This window comes from Myodes glareolus, chromosome 27 (assembly GCF_982192425.1).
Source record: "Myodes glareolus chromosome 27, mMyoGla1.1, whole genome shotgun sequence".
Classification (NCBI taxonomy): Eukaryota; Metazoa; Chordata; class Mammalia; order Rodentia; family Cricetidae; genus Myodes; species Myodes glareolus.
In genome coordinates this window covers 28,493,536-28,511,681 of record NC_142052.1, presented here as the reverse complement: position 1 = coordinate 28,511,681, position 18,146 = coordinate 28,493,536, and the positions used below count along the sequence as shown (strand labels likewise).

General features: G+C 37.9%; 1 protein-coding gene across 1 annotated transcript in view; it reads left to right on the top strand.

Annotated features, from left to right (window-relative positions):
• The first annotated feature begins 1,495 nt into the window (after positions 1-1,495).
• LOC148117624 (uncharacterized) overlaps positions 1,496-18,146 on the top strand; it is a 41,108-nt gene continuing 24,457 nt past the window's right edge. The window contains 1 exon segment of the mRNA XM_087902216.1: positions 1,496-1,683. Within this exon segment, the coding sequence (XP_087758342.1) occupies positions 1,603-1,683 (81 nt within the window). The 5' untranslated portion in view covers positions 1,496-1,602.

The following is an 18,146-nucleotide window of genomic DNA, read 5'->3' as shown; positions in this document are numbered from 1 at the left end:
TAAATAAAAAGACTGTACCACCTCAGAGCTTTAAAATTATGAATTTGTCTTATGTAGTTAAGTATCCAATGGAGTCACAGGAAAAGAATTTGCATATGGAACATTTCTTCTGTCTTCAGATCAGAATAGGAGGAATAATTTAATGTGTACACTGCAAGGGACACAACATGGGCAATCAGCTCTTGGTGCCACCAGTATGAAAAAAGGGCCCAACTGTTGTACGGGGGAGTGATTTTGTAATTTCCCAGTATGGTTTATTTTAATTAATGCCCTGTTAAGGAACACAGAGCAGATGGTGAGTGTTGAACAGTTGGGAAGGTAATTGTGAGCCAATGAACGATGAATTTGCAATTAGGAAACAATCCTATGAATATATGAATGATCTTGCCTGACACAGTTGTGTTTGCTCAGAGATTTGGAAAACAGGCCATTGACTACAGTGGTGTCCCAAACCTGAGACAGACAGCAAGCCAAGTTAAATTGACATTTTTCTTGTCTTGCATGGAAGCAGCTGTGGCCTTCTGCCTTGCCACCCTGCTCAGAGCAAAACCAGCTGAACATCAAGCCTCGTGAGCTGAACAACTACTGGATTTTTCACTTGATCTTTGGGAAAAGGGTGAGAAGCAATCTACTGGCTTCTTCAATTGTCATTTATAAGTAGCTATGTTTAGACAACCTGAAACACAGCTTGTGAGACATTTTAATAAGCCCACATTTTATGTACCTGTTGAGCTTCATTCTACCTGTCCTGTTCATGTAGAGAATCTTGAATACTGCAGTTGTATATTTTATTTACCTGACCATGGAGTAAGATGTGCTGGCTAACAATAATGCTCATGAAGACATTCCTTCCAGCTTCATTATTCTCTACATATTCACATTTCTATGAACAGTACTTTTTTTATTATTATTCATTTTCCTGGAGTTTGCTTCGAATTTCAGTAATAAAACTCTTAAAGAAAGGAGCCATCATCCAGCCTTTTGATGGGGGAAAGACCTATCATCTTGTTTCAGACCTGGCTCCTGCTTTTCTTTTTTCTGTTGTGTGAAATATCTGTGAAAACCTTGTAAAAAGTATCTTCAGTTCATCCAACCTCAGCAAGAAGCATGAACAATCATCTCCTTTTGTGACCTTAAAATTCTCTTTAGCTGTTCATATTCTGGGCATTCTTCCCCCTGTGGAACAGGGAATCCCTGCAACCACCTAGCACAGCACAGTGCACAGTACAAGCCAGCTAGCCACGTTGTGTCCTGGAGGAAAAAGGGAAAGTTTCTAAGGAGTGCAAAATTTTGAAGGTGTCTGCTTTTATAGCCAGGGGCAAGTGCTATTGAAATGCATATTTCGGCCTATCAAGAAAAGATCTTTGACTCAGGTGGATGGAATGACCAGAAACCTCTGTGCTGTCTCTTTAAGTACCCTTCAGCCCTGTGGGAGGTGTTCTTGTCACTCAGGCCGCACTAGCCAATCAGGTACTCCAGGTGACCTGCCAGTCAGAACTAATGCAGGCCTCTTCCGGGCATCCGCTTTCCGTCTCGATATTGCCGATTTTGCTGAGGACCTGGCACTGGTGGTTTCCTTTGTGAAGTTGCTGCTGCTAGGAGATGGTGAACAGCTTTGGCGACCTGAGAAACGACAGCATGGTGAGCTGGGGAATGCTGTCTCCAGATGGGGAGGAGCAGAGGGTGAGTTGAGGGAGACAGGATGTTGTGTTCTTCCGGGATCCGTGTGGGAATCTGCCGCCAGATTCCCTGCCTTGTGAAGTCCCGTGCGGTCCTGTAAATTCCTAGACCAAGGGGCAAGCCTCTGAACAACTTTGCGCTTTGGGCTTAATCGGCTTTGAGAATTGGGAGCAGGGTGCTGTGTGTACAAACATCTTTCTTGTCAACTTCAGTATGCCAAAGACGGAGAAGCCTAGTTTCTCCAGTTTCTTCTTGATATTGATCACTTTGCATTTAACTTTATGTACAATCTCCATTTATTTTTAACTATGCGGACGTTATCAAGGCATCTCACCTGTTGGATAGCACTGCACTTCTAAGCTGCAACGTAGAAGAGTAGAAGTGCTGATATGAAGGATTTGCCAATGCCTTGGAAATAGTTTAGTCTCACAAAGAAGAATTTAGGCTCTAAGTCACCCAAAAGATAAATGTGTTGTAATCAGGACTGTTAGAGATTAGGATGCTAGGGCACACCGTGCAGAAAAGGAGAGGCTGGACTGAGGGTGAAAATTTCCCATTTCTTAAGTAGTTGAGATTATCTATGTGGAATCAGGTAGTCAATTGTAGATGCTCTATCAGTGTCCTGATTGACCATTGTTTGCAGTCTACAGACCAGTGCAAAAAGGAATCTGGGAAAGGGACTGACCTTATCTTTAAACCTAATTGCTATATTTACTGTAGTACATCTATAATAGAAGATCTGGGTAAAATATTGTGGCCCTACTTAACAGAACTTTTCTGCATTAAGACATTGATCTTTCAAGAAAATACATGAGAAATTTTTAATGTGGTCGAATACAAATCCCTAGTCTCTGGAGTACATGACCATAAAATCTGTCTCAAGTTTTCAAAATAGTTTTAGAGTTGACAACTACATCATATTTGCATTCTCCTTGCTTCCTCCAAGCCCTAATATGCCTGGATTGTTTTATAATTCCTGGTCTGTCTTTCTTTAACAACAGTTACAAAGTAACCATAGTTACACAGTGACAGTAGTTACTTTATGAATGTGATCTGTGTCTTTAGGATTAATTAGATTATTACTTCATCAGACATCTTAAAAATATGCTCAGTTAACAGAATGGGGTAATTAAGACACCCAAAGATAGGTTACAGAATGGATTAAATTTTACTTTTTTAATCCTAATGGAAAGGAAACAACTGTGGGGAGACATTGGATAATAAAAAACTCTGCTGAGTCAAATCAACCTCTTTGCTTTAAAGATATGTTGAGCTCAGAATAAAAAAGCAGGATATGTGTTAAATTGGGGAATAAAGATATAGAGACCATCAAAGTTTTTAGGAATATTTTCCTAATGTGAGCTCTCTGCCGATGAAAAATTCCAATCAACTCAAATCAAAACAAGCCAAATTAAAAAATAAGTCCAGGTTTAATGGGAGTTCTGCACTCTCAGGTGGCCCCAAGGGGTCACGAACGTGACCACTGGGAGGAAGGGAAAGAGACCACGTGTTCCTCATTTGGGAATTCACTTAAATATTCTGTGGAAGTGGTTCTGAGCACTCCACAGGAAGTAGCCAGATTTGAGTCTACATCCTTTTTTCCAAAGAGAGCCTAAATGTTTTTCATATTTACCACTCCAATTTTCTGTCACCCCTATATCCAAAGAGTCTAGAATGTTAAGTTAGGAGCTTAGGCCCCAGCCCTTGCATCTGTTCTAGCCCCCTGCCCCACAGAGTTAGCACTTTGGACCTGGCCAGCTGGGATTTGGGGGATGTAGACTCAAATCTGGCAACTTCCTATGGGCACAGGGCATCATGGGAAAGGGGAGAGCTAGGAGTCCACATTCAGCAAAAGGTGTGGCTGGAGAGGCATCTCAAGTACTGGCATCCCAGAGATGTCAGGCATCTGTTCCTTGGGGGAGGTGAGAGGCAGGTGTCTAGGAAAAAATTGTTATCACCAAAGATGAGTGTGCCAGAATGAGGAGCAGGTAGGTGATGTAGTGGAGAGCAGGCTGCATCCCTGGCCTGGCTAGCTTATACCCAAAAAAATCACACAGAAATCTGTATTTATTAAATCACTGCCTGGCCCATTAGTTCTAGCCTCTTATTGGCTAACTCTCACATCTTGATTCAACCCATTTCTAATAATCTGTATGTCACCATGAGCTCATGGCTTACCGGGAAAGATTCAGCATGTCTTACCTAGCAGCTTCATGGCAGGTGGCTCTCTCTGACTCTGCTTTCTTCCTCCCAGAATTCTGTTCTGTCTTCCCCACCTACCTGAGTTTGCCCTGTCAACTAGGCCAAGGCAGTCTCTTTAACCAATGAAAGTAGCACAGACAGGAGACCCTCCTACACCAGGTAGGCTTTAATTTGTCAAAACATGGTGGGATGGTCTTCAAGGTTCCTGCTACACCAGAGAGTCTGCAAGACATTCTGAAAGACACAGAGGAAAGTAACTGATAACATTTGCCAGTACAAGCTGGGACAGTCTTTCAAATTTCCTGCTTCACTGACAAGTCTGTCAGATACTCTAGGCCTGTAGGTTAAAGATTTATGGCCCACGGATGCCGAGGAACTTCAAGTGACTGTCCAGGCAGCCAGAATTCTCTGACATCAGGTATTATTACATCCTTCTGGGATCTGTGATGGAGCAGAAGACTGAACAATTAGATTTATAGTTTTCCTTACTTATGATGGAAAGTAAATTAGGTGAAAAAGTTTTGAATTACTAAAATAGGGTAGGTAATAGAGTATTTTCTCTAAACTTGCTAAATACAAAAATAATGAATATTTTAAATATTATTAAATATCTTGATAAGTGGATTGTTGTATGTAGTTTAGTGAAAAAGCCCAAACCTTTTATTTTAGTTTAGACACAATGTGGAATTGTTGTGGAATATTTGTATGACAGGATTTCTTTTTTTTTTTTTTTTGAAAGTAATTTTATTAAATTATAAAGAGTTTCCATTTACGCCCCTCCTCCCAACGCCCTCCCACTCCGCCCCTCCCTCTTCTTCTCCCTCTTTTTCCCCAAGGGGAGTCAGGGTCTCCTGCCCTGTGGGAAGTCCAAGTTCTTCCCCCCTCCCTCCAGGTCCAGGAAGGTGAGCATCCAAACAGACTGGATCCCAAAAATCCAGTATATGCAGAGGAAACCAGTCCCAGTGTCATTGTCAATGGCTTCTCAGTAAGACTGCAGGCCAGCCACATTCAGAAAATCCGGCCACATTCAGAGAATCTGGTTGGATCACATTCTCATTCAGTCACGGTCCATCTGGCCTTGGTAAACTCTCATTAGATCCGACCCCTTGTATCAGTGGGTGATAGTATCCCTCGCAGTCCTTCGTCATTTTCTTCCTTCCATTTGGATCTTGGGGGACTCAGTTCCGTGCTCCAACGCGGGCCTCCATCTGTATCGTCATCCAACGCCAGATGAGGGATCTATGGTGATAAGCAAAATATTCATCAGTATGGTCACGGGCCAAGGCCGGTTCAGGCACCCCCTCCTCTGTCCAGAGAACAATCTGGGGATCTCTCCTTGGACCTGGGATCCCATATATAATCAAGTTTCCTGTAAACTCTAATATGACTCCCTTAGTTGAAATATATTCTTCCCTGATCCCACATTCATCCTTCCTCCCTTCCCCCCATCCCGGTCAACAGAGCTTTCTCCATTCCTCCCCTACTCCCTTCTCTCTAACCCTCTCCCCTTCCAACAACCCTCCCACCCCCCCCCCCCCCATGCACCCAAGGTTACCTGGGACTCTTGACTATTTCCTACCTCCTGGCGGATAGCTAAAAAAATCTTCATCAGGTTCGTCTTCTTATTTAGCTTCTCTAGGATCACGAATAATAGGCTCAAAGACCTTTAACTATGGTTAGAATCCACTTATGAGTGAATACATACCATATTCCTCTTTTTGGGTCTGGCTTACCTCACTCAGTAAAGCGTTTTCTATGTCCATCCATTTGCATGCAAAATTCAAGATGTCATTATTTTTTACCGCTGAGTAAAACTCTAATGTGTATATGTTCCACACCTTCTTTAACCATTCTTCTATTGAGGGGCACCTAGGCTGTTTCCAGGTTCTGGCTATTACAAATAGTGCTGCTATGAACATAGTTGAACAAATGCTTTTGTAGTATGTTTGGGTATCTCTAGGGTATATTCCCAAGAGAGGAATTGCTGGGTCCTGAGGGAGGTTGACTCCCAGTTTCCTGAGAAACCGCCACACTGATTTCCAAAGTGGCTGCACAAGTTTGCATTCCCACCAACAATGGATGAGTGTTCCCCTCATTCCACTACCCCCCCCATTTCTCTCTCTCATTAGAAAAGAAACACACATCTAAAAGTTCTGTTTGCAATCTTATACACTGCAGAACCACCTGACCAGGAATAGTGCAACTCTACAGTGGGCTGGTTCCTCCGTCATGAATCATTAATCAAGAAAATCCCCAATCACTGAATGTTTTCCTTTACAAATAGAGTTGAATAAAATTTTGCTTTGTTCTTTGTGAACATCTCATAAGAATGCTCCAGCTAGCCTAAAACACACACTGTATAGCTTAATAAATAAATATGTTGGATATTTTAAAACAACTTCCAGGAAACATTCTATTCTATACAATTAGCTCATTTTTCCAGAGCATAATAGTTTTCTATACAAGATGGCATATCCAAAATAGTTGTCTTTATATTTTCTTAAATTTCAATAAACTGGAAGTGGGAGAAATTTCACACTGCTTACATTTTCTCCATTCCTCATTACTTCATTCTATGAAATTAGAATCAATTTTTCTTGAACAGTTTGTAATTTAGAAACATTTTAACTAGTTTCTCTGTAATTATGGTATTTGGACATTTTGTTTTAGTGCTAAGACTCCAACTGTCGAAGGTGAAATAATGCCTATTAAAGTAAACTTTACAGCTACCAGTAAACCAGGTATTTTTTTTTACTTTTAGTTTTTCGAGACAGGATTTCTCTCTGTCTTAGGAACCTGTACTAAACTCACTCTATAGACCAGGCCAGCCTTGAACTCATAGAAATCCACCTGATTCTGCCTCCTGAGCACTGGGATTAATGCCATTTGCCACCACCACCTGCCAGTTACTTTTTAAGAATGTTTTTCTAAAATAGTTAGAAACAGTTAATTTGAGGCAAAGGAACTGGTGGCACAGATCATGCTTTCTTTGATCCATAAACCAGTTCCAAGATCACGACATGCTGACATTTTTTCTTAGGCTTGTTTCTTGCTAGATCTTATAACTTCCCTGTTTCTCTTTATCTACATTTTGCCTCCTTCCTTTCTGTATGTCCTATATTTGTTTCTGCTTCTGATATCTGGCTGGTTGGCTGCTGCCTATCTTTAGGTCCTGGGCTTGTCCCTCTCATTCTCGTCCATTCTAGCCTTGTTCTCTCTAGATTCCTCCTCCAATTTTTCCCTTCTACCAGCCAGTCCTGCCTTCTGTTAGCTATTTACTGTTCAGCTTTTGGACCAATCAAGTGCCTTAGGCAGACAAGACAAAACAACAATACCTCTTTACACAATGAAGCAAATGCAACACAACTTCACATAGCTAAAATAATATTCCATGGCATAAACAAATGTAACACATGCTGACATTGTGAAAGTATCCTTCCACAACAGGGACAGGGGCATGAAGTGATTGGAGAGAGGAAGGGGAAAGAAGTTGTCCTTTGTTTATGTTTTAAATATTAAACACGGAGAATAGAGCTAAATAGAGAATTCTCAGAAAGTGAAATACAAATGGCTGACAAACATTTAAGTCTTTAACGCACTTATTAAGTATTGGGGAAATGCAAACCAATTACTATTTCTCTCTGATTTGATTTCATTAATGTCAATATACCTATTTTTTTAAAAAGAATGACAAATCCTGGAAACAATGTGCCGAAAGTTGAACTCCATTTCAGTGCTTAAGGAAATGCAAGCTGGTTTAACCATTTTTAAACTCAATCTGGAGGTTCCTTGAAAGGCCACCTCTAAAGATACTATGTACCCAGCAGTACCACCACTGGCATAAACATCCAGAAGTCTATATCATGTATGGTAAATCTGCTAATTTATGGTCATTGTAATTATATGTACAATAGCCAGGACACAGAAAGCACCCTAGATTTGAATCAACTGTTTAATGAATAATAAAAATTGTTATAGTCATATATGGTAACATTGAAACATTGAGAAAAATTAAACTACAAAGTTCACTGCCTGATATTTTGTTTGTATTCTGATAAATAAAGCTTACGTGAAGATCAGAGGATAATTTCCTATTTCTCCACTGGCTTTAGCAAAAGCACTGTGGAATCTGTGTGTTTATAAACAATTGAATATTGAACACGTGTATTTACATTAATAATACAGATAGTGTGCATTTGTTCTTTCATTCCCCTAATGATAGGATATTCTCTGGCACCCTATAGACATTGCTCTTACTGAACTAGTTCACTCTTAATAATTCCTGCTCACTGTCTTAGGTAAAATGACTCTTCTGAATCTTACCCTCTAGGACTTCAATCTACCCACTAAAGTTTCAATATTCATGTTGCCCTCTAGCAACAAAAATCTGTCATATTAATGAACTCCTAGATATCTGTCTCCACTTCTAACTATTCCTAATGTTTAATTTTTCTTTCTTTCTTCTTCTACTTCTTTTTTTCAAAATAATGTTTTCTAATTTCATCCATTTTCCTGCAAAATTCAAGCTGTTGTTATTTCTTTCTGTTGTGTAGTACTCCATTGCTTAAATGTACCACAGTTTTTTTTTTTTTTTTTTTTTTTGTCCATTTTACCGAGGGGCATTTAGGTTGTTTCCAGGTTCTGGTTATCACAAACAAAGCTGCTATGAACATAGTTGAGCACAAGTCTTTGTGGCACAATTGAGCATCTTTTGGATATATACCTAAAAGTGCTATTATTGAGTCTTGAGAAAGGTTGTTTCCAAATCTTTTGAAAAATTGCCACCCTGACATCCAAAGGCGATGTACCAGCTTGCATTCCCACCAGCAATGCAAAAGTGTTCCCTTTTCCCATAACGACTCCAGCATAATTTGTCATCAGTGTTTTTGATCTTGGCCATTTTTACATGTGTAAGATGGAATCTCAGTTGTTTTGATTTGCATTTCTCTGATGACTAGGGATGTTGTACATTTCTTTAAGTGTCTTTCAGCCATTTTAGATTCCTCTATGGAGAATTCTCTGTTTAGGTCTGTACTCCACTTTTTTATTAGACTATGTGGTCTTTTGGTGTCCAATTTCTTGAGTTCTTTGTATATTTTAGAGATCAAACCTCTGTCTGATGTGGGGTTAGTGAAGATCTTTTTCCATTCTGTATGCTGTCCTTTTGTGTTGTTGACCATGTCCTTTGCTTTACAGAAGCTTTTCTGTTTTAAAAGGTCTCATTTATTAATTGTTTTCCTCAGTATCTGTACTGCTGGGTTTCTATTTTGGAAGTGGTTCCTCGTGCCAATGCATTCAATCATACTTCCCGCTTTCTCTTCTATAGGATTCAGTGTCACTGACTTTATGTTGTGTTCTTTGATCCATTTGGATTGATACTTTTTATTTTTTAAATGAATATTTTTTTTATTTTATTTTGTTTCAAATGACAGATCTGCTCAAGGTAATTTTACTCAGTTTATTTTTAAAAGGATAGGGCTATTTAAAAGACTATACATACAAAAATTTTTATTATAAGGTCAAACTTTTCTATACTGAATTACAAAACTTATAAAATTATTTATTGGAGTTTCTGTCAGTTGTGGTGACATCTAAAGAACATGGCCTAGATAGTATTTTGCTGTTTAGGATGCTAGCACTAAATGAGCAAATCCACTAAATGAGTACATTTAGTAAATTTTAGTGAGACTCTAATTCTATAAATACTGAAATAATCAGCACATATGCATTCAGCTAATAAAACAAAGAACATGTTTTTGAAAATGTATTTAAGATATATTCAAAAGAATTTATGTCAGGTGAATAAAACATGAAATTTTTCTCAAATGGTATAACAAATGTTAGATCCAAAACAAAACAGTAAGTTAGCAGACTTCTACAGAAATGAACAGACTATTCTGCAATCCTAACAGAGCAAACCTTCGCCACAGTGAAAGTCAGATAATATCAGATCCTGCTAACAGCCTGCTTTCTGGTTGCCCTGAGTTGTGGCTCCCACCAAGGATATTGTAGTTTAGAGAGACTCCACTGGGCTTACTCTCATACCTGGTTGTTATTGTAACCACATGTAAAAATAGTACAAATCATGAAGCAAGAATAAATGTTCTTGAACGTTAAGTTTATTATAAGGAAATGCTCAGGAAAGGAAAATAGCTTCAAGAATTATGTCAGTGAGAAAAAAAACTATCTTTAAAATCTCAAAGAAGAGTATATTCATTTGCTTTTAATTTTCTGAAGTTTTGGACCTAAAAGTTTAAAATTCTAGACACTAATGTCTGATTTACCTAAGAAAGTAAGTGGGATGCCCAAGGTCTCAGGACTCTACCCAGCACTCAGTAAGTGGCAGCCATCAGAGCCTTGACAACAGTCTAGTAATACATAGGACTTCAACCTTACACCCAGGACCATGGAACAAAAATTAGCAACTATTATTTATAAAGATAGCTTTGAGGAAAGAAAAATGGTAGAAATGGCTACTGTGCCAACAAGTAAGTTCAATTCCTAACACCACCAAAAAAAAAAATTAAATAAAATAAAGATGAGAACTTAAAAAAGAGTAGAAACATATATAATATATATAGAATATAATATATAGAACATAGAGTGTATATATATAGTGTACTACAATCGACCTTGAATTTTTTCCAATAGATCAAAATCATACTAATGTATTTATCTCAATATTATATCCACCTTTTTTCTCTAGTAGAGAGACATTGGCTCTGACCATTAATCCTTTATAATCAACCCCATTTAAATGGAAATAAACATCTATAAATTATCATTTTAGAGATTATCATTTGAGCATTATTTTCTTCAAATTGCTTTCTCTTGTTTTTTGGGCAAAGTATTTTTAGGGTTCATAGAGACCTTTCCGGGGATCATGTTTCATCAAATCACATTAGCCTTAAATTAATCTATAGCTTTTCATCATCTGTGGAAACAAAAGCAGAACATATTTTCCAAGTTACATATCATTAGACTCAAATTTTGAAGTCAAGATACTTTTAAATATATGTGTTGGTTTAGCTTAGGAGCCCATACAATAAAATGTCTTTCTGTAGTTAGCTCATGCACAGTTTACAAATTCATAGAAAACACAATAATATACATAACCCAGACTTCTGCCTTTATTTTGCTGTTTTTTTACTCTATTTTTTACATTTATTTTCTTTATTTTGGGTTTTTTGAGAAAGAGTTTCTCTGTGTATCTTTGGTTGTCCTGGAGCTAACTCTGTAGCCCAGACTGTCACTGAACTCACAGAGATCCTCCTGCCTCTGACTCCCAACTACTGGGATGAAAGGCATGTACCACCACACCTGACTAATCTATTTATTTTAAAGGAATTTTTTTCCCTTTTTCTCTTTTCTCCCAAGCCTGAATGTATTTTTTAAAAACTTTTTAACTGTTTGGACCATATGTATTTCCTTCTGAATCTGGCTTTACCATAGATCTTTGTCTTTTTGGGGGCATATTAAGTATTTTTTCTTTTGTGCATTTCTTTACTTTACTTTAAATTTGTTTTTCACATTTTACATACCAATACCAGTTCCTACTCCCTCCTCTCATCCAGTTCCCTTCACCTCTGCTCCACACATTTCACCCACTCCTCAAAGAAAGTAAAGATTCCCATGGGGGGAGTCAATAAGGTCTACCATATTGTTTGAAGAAGGACCAAGGCCCTCCCTTCTATATCCAGGCAAAGCAATGTATCCATCCAAAGAGAATGGGTTCCAAAAATCCACTACAAGCAGTAGGAACTAATCCTGGTCCCACAGTCAGTGGCCCTGCAGTTTGTTCCAGTTGTATAACTGTCATCCACATTCAGACAGTCGAGTTTGATCCTATGCTGGTTCCTTCCCCATCAGTCTGAAGTTGGTGGTCTCCAATTATGTCAGGTAAACTGTTTCAGTGGGTATCCCCATCATAGTCTTGACCTCGTTGCCCATATTCTGACTTTTACCACTCCTTTTTTAAAGGAATGTAAAACTATTTATTGACCACTCTTCATTATTTACAATAAAATAAATATACAGCTGGATGACATTCGGATACTACAAAGTTACTTTTCTGGCTCATTGAACCAGAACCCAAATACTGAAAAGATTGATCCTATCAATAAGGAATGAGACAGGGTAAAGAAAAAGCATGTAAGTCATTAGTTTATATTACCAAATTTTGTTCATTTATGTCAGTAGGTCATCTCTAGCCATGATTCTATTTCCACAGCAAACAGATATTCCACACATCATAACCTTTTAGTAGATTTCAACTTTCTACAAAGGAATGGTTCACCAGAGGAACCTTATATGCCCAGTTGTCTTTTTGCTTAGTTTTCAGAGACAGGGATTCTCTGTATATCTCTGGTTATATAATTTTAGCTTCTTTTCAAAAATCAGGTTTTTATAGGTATGTAGATTCATATCTGAGTCTTTGTTTCAATTTCATTTGTCAACATGTCTGTTTTTATGCCAATACCAATCGCCTTTCATTACTATAGCTCTATAAGCTGAGGTGGTGATACTTCCAGAAGTTCTACTACTGTACAGCATTATTGGCTTTCCTTGGTGTCTTGTTTTCCCCTATGAATTTGAGTAGTGTGCTTTCAAGGTCTGTGAAGAATCATGTTGGGATGTTGAAGATGATTGCGTTAAATCTATAGATTATTTTTGGTAGGGTTGCCTTTGTTATTATGTTGATCTTACCTATCTAAGAACAACATTCCATTTTCTGGTATTTTCTTCAATTTCTTTCATTAAAGACAAAGTTTTGGTCTAACACATCATTTTCTTCTTTAGTTAGTGTTACCTGAAGATATTTTATATTATTTGTGCCTATTTGAATAGTGATGCTACTCTGATTTCTTTCTCATGTTCTTTATCATTTGTATATAGAACGATTACTGATTTTTTTTAGTTGATCTTGTATCCTGACACATTACTGAAGGGATTTATTAGCTGTAGGAGTTCCCTGAAAGAGTTTTTTAGGTCACGTATGTATAACATCATGTCATCTGCAAATAGCAAGCAAAAGTTTGACTTCTTTCTTACTAATTTGGATCCTCTTGGTCTTTTTTTGTTGTCATTTACTCAAACTGGAACTTCAAGAACTATGTTTTATAGGTATGTTGAGAGAGAACAGCCTTGTTTTGTTCCTCATTTTAGTGATTCTCTCCATTTAATTTGATGTGTACTGTTGACTTTTGTTTATTTCTTTTATTATGTTAAGATACCCTCCTTGTATCCCTGATCATTCCAAGACCTTTTTCATGAAGGGGTATTAGATTTTGTCAACTACTTTTTCAGCATCTAATGAGATGATCGTATTTTTTTTTTATTTATTTATATGGTGGATTACATTGACAGACTTTCACGTGTTAAACCATCCTGCATCTCTCGGATGAAGCTGACTTCACCATGGTGAATAATTTTTTGGATGTGTCTTAGATTTGGTTTGCAAGTATTTTACTGAGTATTTTTGCACCAATGATCATGAGGGAGATTGGTCTGTAATTTTCTTTCTTGATTGAGTCTCTTTGTGGTTTTATTATTAGGGTAACTGTAACTTCATAAAAAGAGTTTGGAAATCTTCTTTCTCATTGTATTTTCTGTAAAAAAAAAAATTGAATAATATAGGTGTTAACTCTTTTTTGAAGTTCTGCTAGATTTCTTCACTGAAACCATTCAGCCCTGGATTTTTTTTTTTTGAGGGGGGCTTTTGATGTCTGCTCTAATTCTTTGCAGGTTATAGGTTTATCTAAATTGTTTTCCTGGTCCTGATTTAATTTTGTTATGTGGTACCTATCCAGACAATTGTTCATTTACTTTACATTTTCCAATTTTTTGGAATACAGGTTTTGAGGTATAACATAAAGATTCTCTGGATTTCCTCAGAGTCTTAGGTTATGTCCACTGCTGTGGGACAATGGTCTGTACCCTGTCACCTCTATTTTAAATGAATGCTGAATGTCCAGCAGCCAGGCAGGAGATATAGCCAGGGCAATGAGAATTCTGGAAGAAGTTGGCAGTCATTACCCAAGACAGAGAGGACACCAGACCCAGAGCAAGCAAGATGTGACTGCCTTGCGGAAAATTGTATCAAGCCACATGACTAACACAGACAAGCATTGTGGGCTAATGCATGTTATAAGAGTTAATAAGAAGCCTTAGATACTAGGCCAATCAATTTATATTTAAAGTATATCATTTTGTGATTTCTTTGGGACTTAAAGACTGCAGGAATCAGGAAAGACAGAAACCTCGGCAAACAATCTACCTTTTCATTTATGATTTTGTTAATTTAGATGTTCTCTCTCTCTGCTTTTTGGTTAACTTGGATAAGGGTATGTCTATCTTCTTTATTTTTTCAAAGGACCATTCTTTGTTACATTGAGTCTTTGTATTGTTTTCCTTGTTTATATGTTATTGATTTCAGCCCTAAATTTGATTATTTCTTTTCATCTACTCATCTTGAGTGAGACTGCTGCTTTTTATCTGGAGCTTTCAGGTGTTCTCTTAAGTTACTAGTGTGAGATTTCTCCATGTTGTTTATGTAGGCACTTAGTGCTATGGATTATCTTCACAGCACTGCTTTCATAGTGTCCCAAAGGTTTGGGAATGTTGTGCTTTGTTATTGTTGAATTACAGAAAGTGTTCAATTCCTTCCTTCTTTCTTTCCTCCCTCCTTCCCTCCCTCCCCCCTCTCTCTTTCTTTCTTTCTTTCTTTCTTTCTTTCTTTCTTTCTTTCTTTCTTTCTTCTTTGACCCACTGTGATACAACTGAGCACTGTTCACTTTCCAAGAGTTTGTAAACTTTCTGTGATTGGTGTTATTGAAGTCTAACTTTAAAACATGGTGATTTGATAAGACTTGGGGTGATTCCAATTTTTGTGTCTGTTGAAATTTGCTTTGTTACCACATATGGAGTCAATTTTGGAAAAGGTCCTAGAGGTGCTGAAAACAACCTTCTGCTTTTGGGTGGAATATTCTGTAGATGTGTGTTAAGTCCATTTGAGTCATAACATCTGTAGCTGTCTTAATTCTCTGTTAAGTTTCAGTCTGTTTGACTTGGAAAAAGTGGGGTGTTTAAGTGTCCTACTATTAATGTGTAGAGTTTGATTTATGATTTAAGCTTTAGCAATGTTTCTTTTACATATTTGGGTACTTTTATATTAGGGGCATAGATGTTCAGGATTGAGATTTCATCTTGATGGATTTTTCCTGTGATGAGTATGAAGTGTACTTCCCCATCTATTCTGATTGATTTTAGTTTGCAGTCAATTTTGTTAGATATTAGGATAGCTACACCTGCTTGTTTCTCAGGTTCATTTTATTGACCATTCTATGGTCAAGTGGATGGACAAATAATCAGAACAAAAGTCTACTCAGAATTTGTACTTTTTATTCAGGGTGAGTTTGAGTGTGTCCATCTGTAACATGAGGGGCCCTGCTTATTAGGGTTTCTGTCCTGCCCAGTTCCCCACAGTTGGCATGCCCCAAATAAAATCAATCACACAGGAGATCTCTATAAGTTATAATGCTGATTGACCCATTAGGTCAGGCTACTTATTAGCTAACGCTCACATCTTGATTAACCCATTTTTCTGATCTATTTTAGCCATAGGCTCAGGACCTTTTTCAGCAAGACAGCTCACATCTTGTTGCTCCAGTGATCTGGGCAGGAGTGAGGGAGGGAGCTTCCTCCTCCCTAGTCTTCTCCTATTTTCTTTGCCCCGCCTCTACTTCCTGTCTGGTTGACCTGTCTCTACTTGCTGCCTGGTCAATCAGCGTTTTATTAAAATACATGATTGACAGAATACAGACAATTACCCGCACCATTTCCCTCTTTTTTTTTAAACAAAGAAAAATATCCATAGTCCATTTTTGGGGTAATGTGGGCATAGTATTTCAGGCTACTTCCTGCTGGTTTATGGGTGCTTATAATCTCATGGGGACCTAAAGAAAATCATGAGTGTGATTGTGTGTATGTGAGAATGCTGATGTATGTGCACTGCAAGTATTACAGCTCCAGAGGTAAAGGGCTCCTGACTTGTCAGAAAGTCAGGCTATACTTCATAGTGTTACAACTCTGGGGGAAGTATCCTAACTTTTTGGGAAGTTCAGATATACATACAAGTGTTATAGCTATGGAGATAAAGGTATCCAAACTTCTCAGGAAGTCAGGCTATACCTACAATTCTGAAGGTATAACCTGGTTACCAACAGTCATGAGAAAAGAAGGTATCCTTACTTAATGAGATGAAAGGCCATATCTGAATCTGGGGTCTGGTATGGGATGGTCACCCACAATATAAGGAAACCATGCTCTTCTCTGAGAGAGAGCCATTAGAGCTGATTTCCTCTCTGCTTCTAAGTGAGATTTACTGCAGAAATATCCTTTTAATCTCAACTACTGCAAAAGTTGTTATTACTTCTGCGTCACTCTGCTAAGGAGAAACCATGCAGAAATGGACCAATCTGCTGTTTATGAAAAGAAGTTATTACTTTGTTTGGCCATGCTACCCTGTTGGATCTTCCAAGAATAAACTCTGATCTGTGTCACCAAATGATCGTGACCCAAAATTCTTTCAAAATTTATTACTGATGGAGGAATCCAGGAAATTGGCTGACTCAGCAAATGTGGAAAAAGACAGTTCCCAACTGAACACAAACAGGGGATTTTCTAGGGCTTCTTAGGAATGGAGTTTTCCAGGGAGAAGACTTTCAGGGAGGGTATTAGTCAGATTTCAATCCCCTTGAGCTTAGATAACCTCAGATTGGTTAGATTTCATAATTGGGAATTAGTTGGTTTTATGTTCAACTATTGGTTGATTTTCCTGCAAAGGGATTGTTTAGTTTTATGTTCAGTTGGCCAGAGGCCAATTTGGTTCTGGTTCCAGGGCCAAAGTGTATTCTTTGGCTCTGGTTTTATGTCAGGCTGTGTTCCTTTTGTTCTGCTTTCAGGGTTAGGGTGTGTTTCTTTCACTAAATCAGTGCTCTACCCTCGTCTTCTACCTTCTCTCATGAACTACGTGCTACCAATTTATTCAGAAATCTTGTCTTTTTCTACATACCACATATATCCATGATACCTCTATTAGGGTCTTCTTTGTTGTCTATGTTCTCTGGGATTGTGTATTGTAGGCTGGTTGTCCATTGCTTTATATCTGAAAACCATTTAGGAGTGAGTACATATTTGCCTTTCTTGGTCCGCGTTAACTCATTTTATATGTTTTATAGATCCAGCCAATTGCCCAGAAATTTCAAGTGGTCATTATTTTTTCCTTGTGTACTACTTCACTGTGCAAATGTACAACAATTTCTTTATCCATTGTTCAGTGGAGGGTTTGTTTTCAGGTTCTGGATATGACAAATAATGTTGCTATAGATATATTTGAGCACTTGTCCATGTGTTATGATTGAGCATCCTTTGGTTATATACAAAAAAGTGGGATTGCTAGGTCTTGAGATAGATTGTTTCTTTTTTTTCCTTTTCTTTTTTTGATTTTTCAAGACAGAGGTGCTCTGTAGCTTTGGAGCATATCCTGAAACTATCTCTTGTATACCACACTGGTGTCAAACTTACAGAGATCTACCTGTCTCTGCCTACCAAGTGCTAGGATTAAAAGCATGCACCACTACCACCCAGATTGCTTCCTAATTTTCTGAGAAACCACCATATTGATATCCAAAGCAGCTGTACCAGTTTGCACTCCCATAAGAAATGTAGGCGTATTCCCTTTATCCCACAACCTCTCCAGCTTAAATTGTCTTCAGTGGTTTTGATATTGCCTATATTTACAGAGCTAAGATGGAATCTCAGAGTTGTTTTGATTTACATTTCTCTAATGACTAAAAATGTTGGGCATTTCGCTAAGTGTCTCTCAGTTATTATAGATTCATTTTTTTTGAGAGTTCCCTGTTTAGGTGTGTACCCCATTTGTTATTGGATTTTTCTGATAACCAATTTCTTGAGTTCTTTATAAGTCTTAGAGATCAATCTTCTATCTGATGTGGGGTTCATGAAGATCTTTTCCATTCTATAGGCTGCCTTTCTGTCTTGATGACAGTGATCTTTGCTTTACAGAAACTTCTCAGTTTCCGGAGGAACCATTTATTAGTTGTTTCTCTCAGTGTCTGTCCTACTGGAATATTTAGCAAGTGGTCTCCTATGCCAAAGCATTCAAGTGTACTTCCTACTTTGTATTCTATGAGGTTCAGGGTGTTTTTTGTTGTTATTGTTTTTGTTGTTGTTGTTGAGGTCTT